General features: G+C 44.3%; 1 protein-coding gene across 1 annotated transcript in view; it reads left to right on the forward strand.

Moving 5' to 3' along the window:
• Positions 1 to 21,284, forward strand: part of Tango6 (transport and golgi organization 6 homolog) — a 175,439-nt gene that overhangs the window by 127,633 nt on the left and 26,522 nt on the right. Inside the window, exon 17 of the mRNA XM_034522335.3 lies at positions 10,417 to 10,530. Within this exon, the coding sequence (XP_034378226.1) occupies positions 10,417 to 10,530 (114 nt within the window). The remainder of the gene's footprint in view (positions 1 to 10,416; positions 10,531 to 21,284) is intronic.

The following is a 21,284-nucleotide window of genomic DNA, read 5'->3' on the forward strand; positions in this document are numbered from 1 at the left end:
TGTCACAGCATGTAGCAGAGTGAGCTATTATTTATGACACCTAGGAAGTGTCAGAATTTCTCTTTTCATTATTGGAGACCCTCTGACATGTTGACAGAAAACCAAATTGCCTTCTTGGGAATAGGAAACTGGGGCCCAGCTTGATCCTTCACTGACCTGTTTCACCTGAGCAAATGATTTAGATTCTGGATTCAGCGGGCTTTTTTGTTGTTGTTGTTTGTTTGTTTGTTTGTTGTTGCTTGGTTTTTTGTTTTTTTTTTTTTTTTAAATCTTGAAAATGGTATTAAAATCCGTCCAGTGTAGTTTGCTACAGTGTGTCGAGGCAGCGTCTGGGTCTCGTGTGACAATGTATTCAACAGCTTTTCTTGGGAGCCTACTACATTCCCAAGCAGTTTTCTAAGACATTTCATTCTTCAAAACACACAACATGTTATCTTCATGGAGATGCTGTTCTAGGAGATAGACAAGAAAGAATGTTCACAGCTAGACCAGTGAGATGGCTCAGAAGGTAAAGATGCCCTGTCAAAGTCTAATGAGCTTTTAACCCCAGGCCCTGTGTGATGGAAGGAAAGGACTGACTTCCACATGTTAGCCATTGATCTAAGAGCAGGTTTATTGTGGCTCACAGGCTGTCATGGTGTGGACATTGCAGCAAGAGTGTGAGGTCACTTTGCATCTGTAGACAGGAAAGCAGAAAGAGTGCTGGTGCTCGGCCTGCCTGCTGTGTTTGTTCAGCTGGGCCCCTACACACACACACACACACACACACACACACACACACACACACACACACACACCTGAAATGGAGCCACCCTCATGGAGAGTAGCCCTTCTCACCTCCACCAGAAGAGCATGCGTAGAGGTTTGTTTCCATTGAGATTCTAAATCACATCAGGTTGGCAATCAAGATTAGCTGTCACACCAGGTACCTCTCATTGGGAGGTGATGTTTGAATATAAGCATTTTGTCTGTCTGTGTTTAGACTTTTCTTTAGGAAAGTCTTGGTCCTGTCAGGTAGGCTGGTGGTGACACTGATGGAGGTAGCAGCTAGGCAATGGAAAGAGTGGGGTCCGAATTGCCCTTGGATGTCCAGTGCCTTCAGTGCGCCTTCTATTAGGGTCTAAAGATAAAAAGCTTATCTATCACTTTGCCTTCTGGGCCTGAGGGATCTACTGGAGGACAGTCACCAGTGACTCCATGGCAGATCCCTGAGAGGTGCTGGAGCACGGGAGGAGTCCGTGGCTGTCTTAGTTAGGGTTTCTGATGCTGTGAAGAGACACCATGACCTTTATGAGATTGCAACTCATAAAGGACAACATTTAATTGGGGGCTGGCTTACATTTCAGAGGTTGAGCCCATTATTGTCACAGTGGGAAGCATCTACATGCAGGTAGACATGGTGCTGGAGAGGTAGCTGAGAGTTCTACATCTGGATCGGCAGGCAGCAAGAAGAGACGGAGACACTGGGCCTGGTTTGAGCATCTGAAACCTCAAAGTCCACTTCTAGAGACCTGTACTTTTTGACTGCACATATCCCCAAACTTTTCATGATTATTAATAGATGCAAGCATAAAAGGGATAGAACAGGATGTTGTCATTGCTCTCATCCTCCTCTCCCTCCTCCTTCCCACCTTCTCCTCCTCCTCTTCTTTCTCTTACTGCGCCGAAGATAAAATCTAGGGCCCTGTACAAGCTAGTCAAACATTCTCCTACACAGCTGCATCCCTGAACCCCAGGATTATTCTTCATTCACTTCTCATATCCTCTAGTTTCTATCATAGTTCTTGGCATGTGTGGGCACTGTGCTACCTAACTAATGGCAACTGCAGAGGGTGGTAAGGCTGGCTGGGAAGACTAGTTCCTACAAGTTTGAAAGTAGTCATAACAGCAAGCTCTTAATACCATACCTAGTGCTAACAGAGGAAACTTAGGCCGGCGGTGGTGGCACACACCTTTAATCCCAGCACTTGGGAGGCAGAGGCAGGTGGATTTCTGAGTTCGAGGCCAGCCTGGTCTACAGAGTGAGTTCCAGGACAGCCAGGGCTACACAGAGAAACCCTGTCTCAAAACAAACAAACAAACAAACAAACAAAAAAACCAAAAAACAGAGGAAACTTAGGCACAGAAGGTATACAGGGAGACAGGGAGCAGGTGGCAGGGCTGGGATTTGAATGTGGGCAGTTCCAGGATCCACCCTCTTTACCATCTATCTATTGTATTGTATTCCTATTTCCATTTTGTATTGTCTTGCAAATGATTTCAGCTTACTTATAAGATTGCCTTTGTGCCTTGAAACTAAACAGTATTGCCATTTTGAGAAAGGCACAGGCAGGAAGGATCATGCAGCTCTTGCTTTAATATAGCCTAAATTGGAGAAGAAGAAGAAAACTCAGACAGCAATGTATTCCCTCTGATTTGAAAAACTAGGTGTTTCCCTCCCATATAATTTCTGCCTGCTCCTCTTAGATGTTCTTCTTCTGTAGCATCCCACGCTTGCCTTGTCATCAGTGCCAAACCAGCTACCTCAGGTGGACTGCAAGTTTGAACACGCTTGGAGACCTGCCAGGTTCAGAGTTTCATCCTATGAGCCCTCCTTTAGGCATTGGAAAGGGTAGAGGATCTTTGTTCTCTCTCTCTCTCTCTCTCTCTCTCTCTCTCTCTCTCTCTCTCTCTCTGTGTGTGTGTGTGTGTGTGTGTGTGTGTGTGTGTGTGTGTGAGAGAGAGAGAGAGAGAGAGAGAGAGAGAGAGAGAGAGAGAGAGAGAGAGAGAGAGAGAGAGAAAGTCTTGCATATGCAAGGCAGGTCTCTCCCACTGAGCTGTATTCCCAGCCATTGGTTTTTTTAGACTGCCACAGCTTTCAAGGTACTTGAATTACAAGTATGCTCCACTCTGATGGCTATCTTCACTGTCAACTTGATAGGATTTCCAGCCCCCTCTGGTTGTTTCTATGAGGGTATTTCCAGGAGATTTAGCTTAGAAGGGAAGACCTGCCATGAAGGTGTGGTCCCTTCTCATGATCTCAGGCTGAATAGAAAGAGACAAAGGAGAAGCCAGCTGAGTGCCAGCATTCATCTGTCCCTGCTTCCTGACTGCAGAGGGAACAGGACCTCAGTCATCTTCTGCCATGCCTCCTCACTGTAACAAACTGTAGCCAAAATCAATCCCTCCTCCCTTAGGATGCTTCTGTCAAGTGTTTTGTCAACAAGGAAAGTAACAGTTGATACCAAGAAGTGGGGCCTTTGCTGTGGTAAGCCTGACCACCCAGAGAAGGGCTTTCCATGGTTCAGCTGCCAAGGTCCCACAGAGGCCACTACAACCAAATAGAAGAGGCATGCTGGGTCTCAGGTTGGCAGCAGCACTTGATGACATCATCCACAGGCATGCAAAATGCAAGTTGTCATGCAAGGATGCACCAAGGTTTCAGAAAGTCACTAAAGCCAAGCAGTGTATGGCGGGCAGGAATTTCCTGCAGGGAGGACCTCACAGGCCCTTGGAAAAAATTGCAAAGGGGAATTCTAAATTGAACTGGAAACTCATGATGTTGGAGATACAGGACCATGGGCTGTCCACCAAGGAAAGCTCAGGCTCAGAGTAGACTCAGTCGAAGAGAGAACTGTGTGTGCTGCATGTGATAGAACTGGAGGCTAGGGGCTTCCCAAGTCCATTGGCGCATACACGATGTTACTAAGGGTCCCAAGTTGCCAGATGGAGAGCTAGAGTTTAGTTCTGTTCTGACAGGCTTCAGGTTTGCTTAGAATTTTCTGGATATCCTCTCATTCTTCCCTGCAGGAACATAAGTGTTTAACATGTGCCATGTATCTTAGACATATGTTTTTGTTTTGTTTTGTTTTGTTTTACTGGGGCTCACAATTAAGAGATTGTCTTGAGTATTAAATGAGATTTTGGACTTGAATAATGGTAGAACTGTTAAGAGTTTAGAGAGTCTTGAAGATTAATTGACTGTACCTTATGAGATGGCTAAGATCCTTTGAGGATAAAAGGTGAAATATTGTGATTTTAAAGCAGTGTGTTTAGCTTGGCAGTGGTTTGCATAGGCCTTTAATCCCAGCACCAGCAGGCAGAGGAGGTAGATCTCTGTCAATGGAGGTGTATTTGTAGTTAATCTTCATTTATAATCCCCTAGAGACACATCCAAAGGTGTCAGTGAGGGTGTTTCTAGAGAGATTTAACTGAGAAACTCACCCCATGGGCTGGAGTCTCAGACTGAATGAAAAGAGAAAGGGGGAAATGAGATGAATATCTGCATTCACCTGTCTGCTTCCCAGCTGTGGCTGCAGTGTGAGCCCGCCTCACGTTCCTGTCTCCATGCCTTTCCACTGAGAGACTGTATTCCTTCTTACACTGTGAGCCAAAATGAGTCTTTATTCTCTAAGTTGTTTCTGGAAGGAATTTGGTCTCAACAATGAAATAGATGACTAATAAAACACTGCTTAGCTGCCAGTTTGTTTGTTTGGTTGTTTGGTTTGGTTTTGGTTTTGGTTTTTTTTTTTTAAGACAGGGTTTTTCTGAGTAGCCCTGGCTGTCTTGTCCTGGAACTCACTTTGTAGATCAGCCTGGCCTTGAATTAAGAGACCTGCCTGCCTCTGCCTCCCAAGTGCCAGGATTAAAGACCTGTGCCACCATCACCCAGCAGCTGCACATACTCTGTGCCAATTCGACCTGCAGCCAAGCCATGTGCTGAGTGGTGAGAGCCAGGTGTGAGCACAGGAAAAATCTCTGTCCTTACAGATCTGACACTCTGGAGACAAGGCGCACAGAGTAGATAAATAAACATGTCATGAAAGTCACTAGGAAGTTACACCTACTGAGATAAGAGGCAGTTTGTTGTTGGACACAAATGACATGGACAGGGGCTGGAGAGATGGTTCATCAGTTAAGAGCACTGACTGCTCTTCCAGAGATCCGAGTTCAATTCCCAGTAACCACATGGTGACTTACAACCATCTGTAATGAGATTTGATGCCCTCTTCTGGTGTGTCTGAAGACAGGTACAGTGTGCTATATACATAAAATAAATAAATAAATATTTTTTTAAAAACGATATGGACAGCAAAGCTTTCCACTGAGTGACGTTTGAGCAAAGACGTAAGGAAAGAGTTGATCCATGTACCTGGAGGATAGTGTTCTAGATTAGATCTTGAGGGGGAGAGTAAGAGAAAGAACAGTAGTGGGAAAGGTGGTGGCAAGTCCACAGAAGGCTCGAAGCATCTTTGGGCTTTTCCTTTGAGTGAGATGAGAAGACAGAGCAGAGCAGATCACTGTGACATCTTCATTAGCTCTGCAGCATCTGATGAAGGCTTCAGAAACCTCCTGTCTGAGAGGTACCTAGCCTCCAGCACTGATAGAGAAGGAACTTGACTTTAAGAGGGACATGCTGCCCCTCCACAGTCTCCTTCCTAAGCATTGGTCACTTGCTTGGAACACTAACATATATAGTCAAAGGACTCTTTCTGTCACGAAATCTCAGTAGAGTATAAAAGGGACAGATAAGAAAATGGTTCGGTAGACCAAGCCCAGAGGGCGAGCACAGAGCTGTAACCGTGTGTTAGAAGTCATACTGATAAGTGTTAGGAAGAGGAGATGTGTAATCTACTTTGTTAGAAAGCTGAACTAACACATTCCTGACCATAAAAAATACAAGCCATCTAGGTGGGCCTGTGACTGGAGGAAATGAGAAATATTTTGTAATGATGGTATAGGGGACAGTGACTTGGTAAGACCGCATTTTTCAGAAAAATGAGTGTGCAGAGTGATTTTCAAATGACTCTAGGTCATTTGGGCTAGATTCTCTGAAATGTTTCACTGTTCTTGGTTACCCCTCCCTCCCTTGGTCTTCCCAGTGCTATGTTCAAAATTTGTAAAACAACCAATCATGTGTAACTGGGCGAAAATGCAACCAATCATGTATAACCTCGAGAAAATGCTTTCCTTTCCCCACCCCATGCTATAAAAGACCACTTAGCCTGCCATTCAAGGCCAAACCTTGCTCTTGGAGCTAGAGGGCTTGTGGTTTGACCTCTGGCTAACTTCCCTAATAAAGCCTCTGCTGATTACAAAAAAAAAAAAAAAAAAAAAAGAAAGAAAGCTGAACTAGCCATTGTAACCTCCTCTGGGGACATTTGCCCCTCTAGCTGTGACATCTGAAGAGAGTTGTCCTAATTTCTCAGTGGTCCAGATGTGGGAGCATTTTGTATTTTATATGGTGTTGGCTGCCAGGGAGGGAAAGAGAGAAGAGGTTCAACTCTTCCATCTTCATACGGGAAGTCAAGGTTTTCTTCTTTGTTGATGTCAAGTTTAGCCTGTTTAGCGCACATTATCATTTTTTTCCACAACTTCTTGATCATGTTAAGCACTTTGTTGCTTGAAACCAAATCTTGATTGGCTCTTTCATCTTTATCACACTGTGTGAAGTAATGTGATTTTAGTGCACCACAGGAAGAGGCCTGTCCTCAATCCAGCAATTTGGTGTGCCCCAGGTGAAAGGCCTTTGAACAGCCTACTTAAATAAACGCACATACTTTCACCTACTTGAGCTGTGAAGTCTAGTACCAGGTTACTGTTTATAGTAGTTACTTTTCCATTGCTGTGATAAAACATGACAAAAATAACCTATGTATGAAGGAGTTTATTTGTGCTTACAACTAAAGAGAGCCAGAGTCCATGATGGTGGAGTGAAGGGATGGTGGCAGGAAGCTGAAGGCTTACATCTTTTCTTATGTTTCTTTCTTTTATTCCTTTTTTTTTTTTTTTTTTTTTTTTTTTTTTTTTTAAAGACAGGGTCGTCTCTCTATGTAGCCCTGGCTGTCCTAGAACTTTCTGTGTAGACCAGGCTGGCCTTGAACTCACAGAGATATGTGTGTCTCTGCCTCCCAAGTGCTAGGAACAAGGGTATGTGCTGCATATCCAGAAAGACTCACATTTTGAACCGTAAGCATAAAATAAAGAGAGCAAGCTAGAAATGGTGCAAGGTGAAAACTCAGAGCCTGCCCCCACTAATGTACTTCTCCAGCAAGGTCATATCTCCTAAGGGTCCCCTAACAGCACCATCAACTGGGGACCAAATATTCAAATACCAGAGTCTTTGGAGGCATTCTTATTCAAGCTCTGAGTTTATTATAAGTGTTTCCTCCAACAGTGCAGTTTCATATGTGACAGGGTACCTGAGACAAAACATGGATGCTTGGGGCCCCTGGAGAAGCTCGGGTCACCATCATGGTTCCTGTCCTGGCAGATTGAGTGAGTAAGGTGAGCTCATAGTAAATGTTGGTTTGTAGTTCACCAGTGGGCCAAGTTTAAGACATGTTAGCACACTGACTTAATTTTAACAAACAAAGCTTCGGGGAAAGGAAAGAAGATAGCTGGGACATTGAAGTTGTGTTTTCTTGGTTCATACCCCAACTCTAGTAGCTTCCCTCCTGGATTGTCCAAAGTCAGTTATTGGTAATTGTGCCATCTTATTGTTTATGTTTGTACAGTCTTACTTACACTTGGTGTATGCCAGCTGTTTGGGGAGTGATGGTCTTCCATGATTCAGCCTGTGAAGAGAAAGCCTTCAACAGGATTGTTTATTAGAATATGTATACTGACTCTCAGGGCAAGTGTCATGAGTTAATACAAAACGGATTTCTGTCCTGTGGGAGAACTTAGAAGTGGAAAGTGGGATTATTATATCAATTTCTAAATTAGTAAAGATCTTACGTCATGTCTGTGGTTCAGCAAGGCTTTTAGAGATGGAAGGCAACACTGAGTCTGTCCTTGGAGTTGGAGGTGAGAGATGAGCCATGGAGTGACTTGTTCAGACTAGACAGGTAGAAGGTGCCAGTCTCCCTGCATCTAGTGTCAGACAGAAGCTCATGGCAGCAGCCTACAGGAAGCAGCATGAGAGCTAGGCCTGGGGGCCTGGCCTGAGCAGAAGGAGCTGTTTTGACCTTTAAATGACACAAGGCCATACAAAAGTCTCTCGGCTTTGGCAAGCCATCCCATATTTGTAGGATGTGCTCCTGGTGGCAGAGGTATTGAAGAAGGTTCATGGGCCTCTTCTGATCTTAGGTCCTAGATGGCGATTGTTCTGCTGCAGCCAGCCATTCCAGCAATCCCTGTAGGAGCACAGTTCCTTCCACTTCACCATCAAGACACTATAGGGACTAAAGAATTAACTTTAAAGAGAAAGCCCTTTTCTAAACAGGATGCTTCTCTCTGGATATCCAAATGCTAGCTTAACAGTGAGAGCCAGGCTCACACTGAGAACTGAGACACAGGGAGGACCAGTAGGGGTCTAAAGGGGGAACCATGCTCTCCCAAACTGGAATCATGCATCTCAAGCTAAACCTTCAGAGGCACAGACAAGCACTTAGGAGCCTTGGCTTGTGACATTGCTCTGGGTTGGCTTCCTATGTTATGAAACCAAGGAAGAACTTTCATGTGTCTAGAAAGACACAGCCTAGCTGTAACTTGTTTCTCCACCTTCAGTTCCTACCTTGTAAATACTAAGCTTGAATGTAGAGGTAGCTATTATATTATTGCCTCTTTGGAGGTGGCCCAAGGAATTCCTTTTAGGACTAAAATGCTTCTACCGTTAATGCCAGGAGCATGGAAGTTGTTCCTGCTGGCCTTGGGGTCCGGAGTCCCAGGTCCAAAGCAGAGTAGTAGCTTACTGGATATTACTGAACAATGGCTCCCCATGGGTTTCAGTTTCTCTGGGGTTTGTCTTCCCCTACAAACTGCACATTTGTTCAATGGATGTGGGACTTGATGGAATGCCAGTGCATCACAGATGCAATTATATTTCAGAGCAAACCTCCTCCTTCTAATCTCTCTGCCATCACTGATTAATTAGACACTTTGAACTCTGCCCAACTGTTTGAAAGCTGTGAAAACTACAACCTGCATAGTTAAAATCTCTGTGCAGACCGCTTCCTCGTTGTGCCTGCACTCTCCGTCCTTTGAACATAATAAGTATTTAGACATGTTTTCTAATACACGGTCTGGCTATTTTCTTATCATGGCTAGAATTCCCTCCACTGTTAGCCAAGAAGTACAAGCACACAATGAAAACCTAATAGTGAAACTATGTGAGAAACCAATTGAATCATTTAGACAAACTCACAGCTTGTTATTGCCACGTGGCACACAAAAGTCATGTTTTTCCTTTTGAAACTTGCATAGATGCCTCAGAAAAACTTGTTGTTGTTAATGACATCTCTTTATTGAAGTTTTACAGTATTCTCGTGCTTATGAGGAACAGTGATAGGAAAGCTGGTGCAGGATTAGAAAATCTCTCTCTGTCTTTGTCTTTCTCTGTCTCGCTCCCTCTCTGTGTGTGTGTCTCTCCCTCTCCCCTCGCTTTTCCTCTTCCCTTCTCCCTCCCCTTGTCCCTCCTCCCTCGGTCTCTCTCTTCTCTCTCTTCTGTGTGTGTTCCATTCAAACTCAGGTCTTCATGCTTATACAGCATGCAGTTTACCAACAGAGCTATCTCCCAGCCTCCACACTATCTCATTTTTGTGACATTTAATTATTAGTTATGTGTATATGGCACCATTGTGTGTGTGTGTGTGTGTGTGTGTGTGTGTGTGTGTGTGTAGGGCTGAGGACAGTTTTCAGGGGTCCAGTCTTTCCTTTCCCCTTTCTATGGGTTTCAGAGACAGAGCTCAGTTTCTCAGGTTCCAGCAGCCTCTTCCCTCTGAACCATTTAACTGGCCAGCATGACGCCATGGCTTACAAGTAATCTTTAGTCTTTCCCTTCTGAGATAGAATTGTCTAAGGAGGTGCCTGACTGCTGAAAGATCTGTTCCACAAAGGAAGAATTAATCTCTCTCTCCCTCTCCCTCCTCTCTCTTCTTGTATGTGCCTGTTTCACACTCAGGTCCTCATACTTGAAACTGGCCGTGCTGACTTCCTAGGTTTTCAGGACTGGTGGGCGTGCAGAGGGAAAGAGTCTCTCTTTCCTCTAACCCTGTGCTGAGGCTTTCCTCAGTGCACACCATCTTAATGTCAGGTCAGGAACTCTGATGCTCCTTACCTAAGTCCAAGCACCTGCCATGAGCATGCTCTCCTTCCTAAAGGTGAGCACCTAACACCCGTCCCCTAAGCTTAGAGAGGTGCTTGCATTTTGACCTTCCCTTTTTGAAATATGTATTTTGTAGACATCTGTGCCTTTTCACTCCCTGGTCCCACCCTTGAATTTCAAACCAGACTTTTTTGACTTTTTCCAGAAAAGCTTGTCTACACCAAGACCTCTGCCACTAGATCTCAGCTTCTTCATTGACCATGAGGGACTAAGCCAGCCCTCTCTAAAGCAGACTGCTCCTGAGGACTGTGGTTGAGAGGAACACAGTTGGAGCCTATAGGTAATGATACAACCCTGATTCCTATTGACATCTCCCTTCACCCTCCTAGGTGACAGCCTGCCTGATTGCTGTGGCCAAGACAGACACTGACGTTCAAGTACGCAGAGCTGCAGTCCACGTTGTTGCGCTGCTGCTTCGGGGACTCAGCCATAAAGCAACGGAGGTAAGCCTGCCTCCCCTTCCCTGTGTTGTCCTGTTATCCAGTCTTCCTTGGACAAGTCCAGCTCAACCTTTTTTCTTAGGTATGAGCTGGTCAACAGAGCTTTCATAGCAAGAAAATGGTATCATTTGCATCTCCAACAAGAGTCTCTGCAGTGCATTAGAGTCGCACAGTAACTGCTATAGGAAAACCACACAGGTTTACAGAGGCCTTGAGTCCTGGCATTCACTCGGGTCAGGTTCCAGGGTGAACTTGTGCTCTGCAGCCAGAACTCTGGTGACTTGTCTTTCTGACTCATTTCATTGTTCATGCTTAGGTACAGAAGGCTTCATTTAAGAGACTGATTTTCTTGCCAGGTCTCTTCTGTTGTGACATAAATTACACTTTTTTTCTTCCTTCAAGTGGGTTTGATTAGACCTCTCCCTGGTGTATAGCCAATACAGGAAGAAAGTTTATACACCCAACTGTGTGCTTATATTGATTGACCTCAAATTAATATCTCTCTTGCTTCTAATGGAACTGCCTTCTCAGCTGATCAGATAGAGCCTGCATTAATAATTCACTTGCTGGCATATATCTGTGGTTTGCACATCAGTATTTACCAAACCTCAGGGAAGCCATTGTGAGAGTGATTGTTCTGCCACACAGAGAACTTTATTCATGCTTGTATTTTACCATGTCAGGTTGCTTATGCCTGTTTGTACATGTAGGCCCTCAGTTATCCCTTTCCAACCTTATACAGCCACGCTTTCTTCACAAATACCTCCTTGCTATTGTTCAGCCTGGCAGCTGAATTTCCAAAGGGCCACTTCCCTGATCGTCACCCTCAGCTTCGCTTCTCTGCTTTCTCATGAGGCTCGTCTACGTAAGGTTTGACTGAATGAGCTCATGTGACATGAACAGGTTTTAAAAGCTTGACTGCAGTGGCCTCAACAAGTAAGGATTTGTTTTTATCAAGTCACAGGAATCAAGGATTTCTTAGCAGCTCAGCCATAGCAGGGCCTGTATATCTGGAATTGCCATGGCCCTTTGTCTCCTTGCCACAGTGCGGCTACTGTAGCTGTGGCCTCTAGAACTGACTTAAAAGAGACATAATGAAGGCAGGAGAAAGAGTTCTAGGAACATTTACAGCCTTTGGTGGGGGACAGTCTCCTAGCGTCAGCACTGCTACCCTGCCCCAGCTTTTGTTTTATTCATTAGCCAGAATGCTCACCTAACCACTCCTCACGGTAAAGTGTCTCGATGTTGTAGTTAGCTGGCACATTTCTGCTTGGAACAAAATCAAAGTTTAGTTAGCAAAAAAGGAGGCAGGAAATGGATATTGGGGCTGTGGCTAATAGTGACTCAAAGGAAGTGGGGAGGAGGGTCTGGCTGAGTCACAGAGCTGCTCTAAGGAAGACTTGTGCAGTGATGGAGTTCTCACGGACATGTGCACCATGACCTGACGACTCATAGAATTAAATGAATTGTAAATTCTCAACAAAGACACAGCTCTTGTGGAAAGCCTTACTCAATATCACTATTAATGTAAACTGTTAATAACTGGAAAGAATTTGTGAGGGGAATATGGGGATTCTATATTAAAATCTTCTATAAGTCTAAAATTATTTAACCATAAAAGTCGATTTAAGAGGCTGGAGAAATGGCTCAGTAGTTTGGACCATGTGTTTGTTGTTCTTGCGTAGGGCCCATACTTCATTTCCAGTACCCACATCAAACAGCTCACAACCGCCTGTGACTCCAGCTTCAGCCAATCTCATATACCTCTGACCTCCTCAGGCACACACAGAGATGCACATGTACACATGTACACACAAACAGATAGATAATAAATAATAAAATATATTTAATATGTTACAACTTTGTAAGGAGAAATCTAAGCACAGTGTGTTGGCTTACCCTTGTAACCCCAAAACGTGCAAGCTAGAAGCAGGAGGGTCAGGGGTCAAGTTCACTGTCTGCCAAAGAACAGTGCACCTGGGCGGCATACATCAAACAAAACAGATCTCCAGGACTCTGGCCATGGCGTTTAGCTCACTTGTAGACTTCATGCTTAGTGGGTAAAGGCCCTGAGTTTGACCCCTAAGGTCCAAAAAGAAAAAAATCTGTTAGTGCATGAATCCTTACTGAGCATGAGTTAACAGTATGCACACATGTACACATACAAAGAAGAGAGTGTGCATGTGTGAGTTAGAGGAAAAATGATCGGTTTGCACAGTGAAGGATGAAGCAGAAAGTCTAAAAGCCAGACGTGCTGCCATGCATCTGCGATCCCAGCACTCAGTAGAGCAGGAGGATCAGGTGGCTACACAGCCAAGGTCAAGACTAACATGGGTTACAGGAGAAGGAAACGGAACCGTAAACAGGTGTCTCTCATCTGTAACTAGCTAATGAAAGCAGCACTGTTTACCTCATCAAACAGGAATTAACCTGTGGCCTTGAAGATCTGTGTCACTTTCAAAAAGTGGTAGAAATAGGAAATGCCTCTCCTGTTCCCCAAACCCCTTCTAGTCGCACTCACTGAAACTTATAAATTGTGCTTATGAAGTGAATGAAGGAGAGGAAGGGGCATGGATAGATGCCTGACTGTCCCCCAGTGCATCCTTGAGACCAGGTGTGTAGAATCTTGTAATCATGGTGTGACTACACCTGGGGTCCTGTAACGAGGAGCCCCCAGCAGAACTCACACTGACATTTCTCTTCAGAGCTGTTTTGCCCCCAGGAACAACTGAAGTGAAAACACTGCTCTGTTGGTGAAGTTGTATGTTTTCCTCTCTGTGCTGCTCATCACCATCTCTCCAGCTACAGCCAGAAGATAATGCTGGGTTTCATCTGTTGCTTGTGGATGTGGATCCAGGACCTGTGGTGATGGCATCTGGATAGGGAGGTAGAGAGAACAGGATAAAGAGGGAAGCCATCGCTGCTGTCAGTTCATGAGGTAGTTTTAGCTCATTCTCATTTGAAAGTAGCCAGAGTTTTGTTTTGTGGCAGTCAACCCAAAATCTGTACACACTTTCTTATATGGGGGGAGTTGGGGGGGGATGTCTTCTTCTTAACTTTGTTTTAGCTTTAGATGATATCTATTTAATATACAGCATGACAGTTAATAAGCCAGAAGTCACCTTTTTAAAACTTCTATCTACCTAACCTTACTGAAAAATAGATTTGCTAAGAATACCCAGGAGAGGAGGCATGGCCTGTTCAGACCTGTAACTAGTGTTGCTTTCAGAGGTAAGAACAGGCCTTCTTGACACAGAGAGAATGAGCTGGACAGCAGGGTAAAGAGGTGTCATGTGACTCCTACCCTCTTCCCATGTTTGATCTCTGCCTAGGGACTTGCTCGTTCTGTGCAATAGTCTAGAATATACACATTCATAAATCTGTTCCAAAAACAGTAATTAGGGCAGTAGACATTGGCATTGTGCTGTGTAGCTGGCACTGCTTCCCATAGCAGCTGTACAGTCTGAGTCAATACAGTGAGCAACCTGGCTGAGAGAGGAAGGATGGGCAGGCAGGTTTAAGAGAAGTCCAGGCTTAGAGGGCTGACCGTGTGCATAGGAGTGTCTGTTTTCTTGGCTTTTCAGTGTAGAAGTTATTTGCTGAGGTTTGAAGTACTGTAGGGACCTTAGCAAAGAGGACTTCTTAGCCAAAACTGGAAGATGGAGTCTAGGACGGCAAGCTGGTAGGAAAAGACAGGCAACCTATGAGAAGATCCAGAGAGCACATCCCCAGTCTTGTGTGTTTATGTCTGTGGCTAACCTCTGAAGCAGGCAATATAACACTCCAAAAAGACAAAAGGAAGAAAGAAAGATGCATTCATTGGAAAGCGGGATGCAGGGTTTCCATAATTTTACATTTCTAATACCTAAGGTACAATTAAAAGTTATACAGGATGGGCCGGGCGGTGGTGGCGCACGCCTTTAATCCCAGCACTTGGGAGGCAGAGGCAGGCGGATTTCTGAGTTCAGTTCTCGTCACTGCCATGGTGCATGGTGGCTAACAACTGTCTGGACCTCCGGTCCCAGAGGATCCAGTGCCTTCTCTGGCCTCCAAGTGCATTGCACACATGTGCCGCACAAACACATAAAATAAAAGTAATAAATCTTTTTAAAAGTTACTGGATGTAATTAAAGGAAAAAAGAGACAATGGGAAAAAATAAGTCAGTTCAAAAATAGATGTTACCAATTTGAGGAACAAAGGGTTTTTGGTTGGTTAGTTGATTTTTAAAGTACTTAAAAGTAAATGCTTTAGCAGAACCAGGGCTGTGAGGAGCCTGCCTTGTATTTCCAGTGGGAACAAAACATCAATACCTACTAATTCTGTACTCAGTGACATTATAAAGTGTAACTGCCATGAATAATGAAGAAATGGAAAGAATAAAAATAAAGCTGCACGCCGGGCGGTGGTGGCGCACGTCTTTAATCCCAGCACTTGGGAGGCAGAAGCAGGTGGATTTCTGAGTTCGAGGCCAGCCTGGTCTACAGAGTGAGTTCCAGGACAGCCAGGGCTACACAGAGAAACCCTGTCTCGAAAAAAAACCAAACAAAACAAAACAAAACAAAACAAAAAAAAACAACAACAAAAAAAAAAAAAGAAGAAAGAAAAGAAAGCTGCATATATATAAGAAGAAAAAGCAGCAGCCGGGCATGGGGACACATGCCTGTAATCTCAGCCCCATAGGCAAAGGCAAGCCAGCCTAGTCTACATAGCAAGCCAGAACTACATAACAAAGCTCTCAATTTAAAAAAAAAAAAAAAAAAAGCTGGTTGTGGTGGAGGGACACACTGGTAGGATACACTGAAGCGGGGATCACGAGTTCCAGGCCAGCCTGAGATAGACATTTTTTTGTTTTCTTTTCTTTTAAAAAAGGCTTGGTGATGCTCACCCATAACACCAGCCCTATGGAGGCAGAGAGGAAGTAGGAAGATCTTTGTGAATTCAAAGCTACCCTGGTCTATACAGGGAGTTCTAGGCCAGGAAGAGATATATATAGTGAGACCAAGTCTCAAAACAAACAAACAAAAAAAGTGATTTTAGGGTTGACTATAAATTATCTACATAACTTGTGCCTTCTGCATAGTTTATTGAGAATTAACTTCCTGGAAGAACTATGACATTACCTCCATTTGCATGTAGTTTGCAGTGACCAAACATTTTGTTCTGAAGCTAAGTTAAGAGGTATATAGAGGTACATCTGTATATCAGCTCGGGATACTGGACAGAACAGAGGTAACCTGAGCTGGATCAAGACCTGCCTCAAAAGACCAACAACTAAACAAAGAAAAGAAGAGTCTCAGGAGGAGACAGTTCCTCCTTCCAGTCCCTAACTTTAACACCAACAGAAGAATCTCTCTCAGTTATGTCTAGTGGGAGATCAGCAGATTTTGGGAATTCATTCTTTCAAAGTGATAAAAATCTATTATTTTTTAATATTTATTTACTTCGGGGGCTGTGCATGCCACAGCATGTATGCCACTGCGCGAGTGTGTGTGTGTGTGTGTGTGTGTGTGTGTGTGTGTGTGTGATTTTAGGACAACTTTCAGGAATTAGCTCTCCTGCTACCATGTAAGCCTTGGGGCTCAAACTCAGTCATCAGGCTTAGAGGCAAGCACCTTTACCCACTGGACCATCTTGCTTCCTGCAGGGGGAAAAAATAAAAGATCTTAACAGTAGGTTATTTATTTGAAAATAAAGCAAGCGTGAAGTTTCTACAGGGGTAAGAGTTTGGTTTTATGAATTTGATGGTTGAGTCAATTCCGAGTCAGCTGCAGCCTTTCACCCTGCAGTAACTTTGTTTCAAGTGCAGTACTGGACTGTTTTGTTGGGTTTTGTTTATTTGGTTGGTTGGTATTTTGTTTTGTTTTGTTTTGAGACAAGGTCCCTTGTAGCCCAGGCTGGCTTTAAACAGTATGAAGCCAAGGATGACCTTCAACATGATCCCCTGCTCCTGTCACTTGCGTGCAGGGCTTACAAGTGAAGACCGCCATGTCTAGCTTTTGCTTTTTGAGTTGCAGTGTCTTAGTTCCAACCATTATTGCTGTGATAAAACACCATGACCAAAGCAATGTATGGAAGGAATGGTTTATTTGGCTTACACTTCCATATCTCTGTTCATCATTGAAGGAAGTCAGGACAGGAATTAAAGCAGGGCAAGAACTTGGGTCAAGAGCTAATGCAGTGGCCATGAAAGAGTTGCTTACTGGCTTCCTGTTGGGAGCCGCGCTAGCCCCACATTCGGGTGCCAAAAAATGTTGTGGCCCGAGCATAATGTTGAGGCCCGGGCTGCCCCACGTTTGGCGGCCACTGTATCCCGGTCCAAGCTGCCACTCCGGTCCGTGGATGGGGTTCAGCAAGAGAGAGAGTGAGGACAGACTCGAAGAATGGAGACCAGACAGAGTGTGTTTCAATCTCGTTTATTCTTCAGTCTCTCTTTCTCTAAGTGTCTTAAGTCTTAAGTTCCTAGTCCCTAGTGCCTCCAAGTTCCAAGTTACTTCTTCCAAGTTCTCTTCCAAGTGCCTGCTTCTCTGTCTTCTCTCTGCTGTGTCTGATTCTCAGATCTCTGTCTGATTCTCCACCATCTGCCTCTGCCTTTTATATGTCTCACTTCTAAGCCATGCCTTTTGGTCACACCTTTAATCATGCCCTTAGGTCTTGTCTCTAAATCTGATCTCTACACTTCTAAATCATACTCTTAAGTTACACACCTTTAATCTCACACAGCTTTAATCTCACACACCCAAGGTATCTAAACCAAGATTATCGGAGTGTGCTCAGCTGTTGTAGGCTATTGTAATCTCATGTCTCAAGTCTCATGTCAGGGTATATGGCTCAAGATGGCTGCAAAGCTGATAGCCGCTTTCTGCTAAAAGTCGGCCCCCAACAGCTTCCTTCACATGTTTTGCTCAGCCTGCTTTCTTATAGAAGCCAGGACCACCAGCCTAGGGATGGTACCACCCATGATGGGCTGGGCCCTCCCCCATCAATCACTAATTAAGAAGATAATCTACAGGCTTGCCCACAGCCTAAGTTTATGGAGGCATTTTCTCAATTGAGGCTCCCTTCTCTCTGATGTCTATTGCTTATGTTAAGTTGGCATAAACCTAGCCAGCACATGAAGTCTCTGTGAAACCCAGGCTAGCCTAGAACTCATGATGATCTGCATCTGCCTCAGAGTGGGATCACAGAAGTATGCCATCATGGCTGACATTCAGTATTAGACTCTGGTGATAGAAGCCTCCCTTTAACATTGTTATCTAGAAGGCACACGTGCCTGTACAGTTCATACTCAGTAAAGACCAGGCATTTAATAAGAATTAATCTTGTGTCCAACATTGTTCAATGTTAATCTTGTGTCCAATATTGTTCATAGCATCATTGGAGTTAGGGCATAAAGGGATTTAAAAGTAACTTAAGTTTCTAAGTTGTCTTTTGTTGGTCTGTGTACCGGGCGCTGTCCAAGGAGATCTAAGGGGCCCAGATGGTGTGGCCAAAGAGTTACAGCTTTCTGAGGGGAAGCCAGAGTAAGGTGGGCTGCCAGGCCTCTTCTGTGGCCTCCACTGCCCCAGAGTTAGTGGCAGGTGGTAGGAAAGCTTCAGGAGAGAAAACTCTTCCCTGGAATGTTACAGCACAATAAGATAGGCACTGTCATGTGATCTTTGGTGAAATAACTCCTGCACTTTATTCCCTGTGGATAGGACCTTAAAAACATGCTTTCTATTGGCTTGGTCTGAGATGTTATGGATGCCTCATCTGAATGTGGAAGGACATCAGGTGTTGTCCCTATGTGACTGATTGTCACAGTCCTCTCAATGGGGAGTCACATGTTCCAGGACAAGAACCTGTCCATGAGTTGATTTAAACGCCTACTGTTCTCAATTATGAGAATTGCTGAGGTTCCTGGATCCTGGTTTTCTGTCTGGTAGCATGGTCCAGTGCCCCGCAGTCTTTCTACCCATCTGCCCTTATCCTTTGTCTTACCTGCCATAACACCACCTTCTTGGGAGCATGAAACTCCAAACCGCCAACCAATCAGCATCCTATCAGTCAGTCACTGTGACGGACATGGTGGCCACATGTTTCATGTCAGTGCCGGACATTAACTACAAATCCAGCCTTTGTTGTCCAGCATAGTTGGAATTTCACAATAGATTGTATTTTTATAAATTGTCTCTTCCATACAATCCCCTCTTTACATGCTTTTAGATATTCTGATCTCCACTGTCCTAATCACCAAAGAAAAAAATCCATTTTGGGGTCTTTAGTTAGATTGCCATGGCACCATAATAAAGTGTCACACTGGGTGTGCTAGAGCTGCAGACTCTCACCACTTCATGTTTTGATCTGTGGTGGTCATTTGCCTGTAGACACAGCACGTCATTCTCATCTGTGTGTGACTGTCTTGGACAGGCACACCACTCACTGGATTGAAGTTGTTATTACTTACCTTTCTCATTGCTCTGACAAAATACCAGGCAAAAGTAACTTGATGAAGGAGGACTTTATTTCAGTTTATACTTGAAGGGGATGGAGGTCATCTTGGCATGAAAACCATGGCAGCAAGAACATCTGTAGTCAGGAAGCAGTAATGAAGGCTCAGCTTACTTTCTCCTTTTTATTTAGCCCAGGACCCCAAGCCTTGGAATGGTGTCGTCACTGTTGAGGTGAATTCTCAGTTAACCTAACCAGATAATCCCTCATGGCTGAGCCCAGAGGCCAGCCTAATCTAGGTAATCCCTCACAAGCACACCCAGAGGCTAATTCTATCTATTAACCCCTCCCAGGTGTACCCAGAGGCTTGTTTCTTCTGTCGGGGTAACAAGCAGTGTCAACCATTATTAGGTTTACCTAATGGCGGTCTACAGCATTATGGCCTTATTTAGGCAGATGTGTCCCTCACAGTGACCCTGTTTCTAAACAAGGTCACATTCTAAGGCACTGGCTTTTAGGACTTCAGTATATCTTTTTCAGGAAGTAGAAGCTCAAAGGTCCTAAGAGTCCACAGCCCTCCCCTTTTACATCCATCCTGCTCCATCAGTTCCTGCTGCCATCTGGAGAAGAGCTTGTACCTAGTGTGGAGTCTCCATTCTTCCTCTCCTTCCCACCCACCCCCAACCTCTAGCGCCAACAAGACAAGAGGAGCAGTTTTTCCGACATGCTTACCTTGAAAGAAGTTCTGTCACATGAACAGAGAAAACAGTAAGAAACAGGATGGAGATATGTGTGTGTGTGTGTGTGATGTATGTATGTATGTATGTGTGTGTGATGTATGTATGTATGTATGTATGTGTGTGTGATGTATGTGTGTGTGTGTGTGTGTGTGTGTGTGTGTGTGTGATGTATGTATGTATGTATGTGTGTGTGTGTGTGTATTAGACAAGATCTTGGTGCAAATTCTGGTTTTTGGGCAATTCACTAGACCTCTCTAACCCTCTTTCTACATGTGTTGTATCTGTCTGACACAGAAGTGCCCCGAGGGAGATGGCTCTGCATGTGTGAGCCTCTCAGACTTTCACGGTTGTCATGTAGGACCAGCAATGGTGGTGGTTGCCGGTGGCCATTACAGTGCTGTACTGTGGCTCCTGCTACCATTGTCACCACTGCACAGCCTGCTCAACTCTCTGGCCCACTTACTTGTTATTTTGGTCTGGGGTCGTATTTTTCTTGTTTTACTTTCTTTTGTGATTAGATTTTTTTCTGTTCCTTCATTTCTTTTTTGTGACAGAGTCTCATGTAGCCCAAGGTGGCCTCAAACTTGCCAAGTATCCAAGGATGACCTTGAACTCCTGATCTCCTGCCTTCATCTCTCACATGCTGGGATGACAGGTGTGGAATGTCAGGTTTAGTTTATATGATGCTGGGCATAGAACCCCAGGCTGTTGGCGCACATGCTAGCCAAGTACTGGACTAACAGCTACATCCCCAGTCCTATCTTTTCTTTATTTCCCCTCACCCTGCCAAGGCTGATCAAACTTGAGACCTAACCAATACTAGGGAAGCATTCTACCACTGAGATATTATAGTCTCAACCCCTGACAATCACTTTTTAAAAATCTACTTAAGATAATTTTATATTGACTGATCAGATTATATCCATATGGAAGAATAGGCAATTAACTTGATATCTATAATTTTTTTAATTAAGTTTATTTTAGCTGCTACATAAGAGCATAAAAGCACATACACTAATGGGATGGCTTGTACTGTTTAATACATATACCACTTTTGGCTCAGACCACGTACAGCATCATCCATGTGTACAATAAGTTTAAGTAACTGTCTAGAACTTTTTGTGCCTTATATTTGGTTGTGCCAGGCTCTCACCACGTCACCATAGGTCATCTCAAAACAAAGGATTTGTTTTATTTTGTTTTTTGAGACAGAGTTTCTCTATGTAATCATGGCAGTCTTAGCACTTACCCTGTAGATCAAGTTGGCCTCGAACTTAGAGATCCACCTGCCTCTCTGCCTCCTAAGTGCTGGAATCAAAGGCCTGTACCACTACACCTAGCTGGGCCATCTCAAATTTTGGAAGTCAGATGTCATTACCTGGGATTTAGTCATCTCTGATTGCATGTGCCAGCCTCATACTTCTCATGCAGGATATCAGTTGGCTCTACCAGGACAGTGTGTAAGACCTTAGATGTTCCACAGTTACTGAACCAAAGGACTCAATGTAGATCTGGATTTGATTTGGCTTCTGACATCATTGTTTTCTTACTTAGTCACCCACACTAGGGAGCAATGGATAGAGTGCCAC

Source organism: Arvicanthis niloticus, chromosome 18, assembly GCF_011762505.2.
Source record: "Arvicanthis niloticus isolate mArvNil1 chromosome 18, mArvNil1.pat.X, whole genome shotgun sequence".
Classification (NCBI taxonomy): Eukaryota; Metazoa; Chordata; class Mammalia; order Rodentia; family Muridae; genus Arvicanthis; species Arvicanthis niloticus.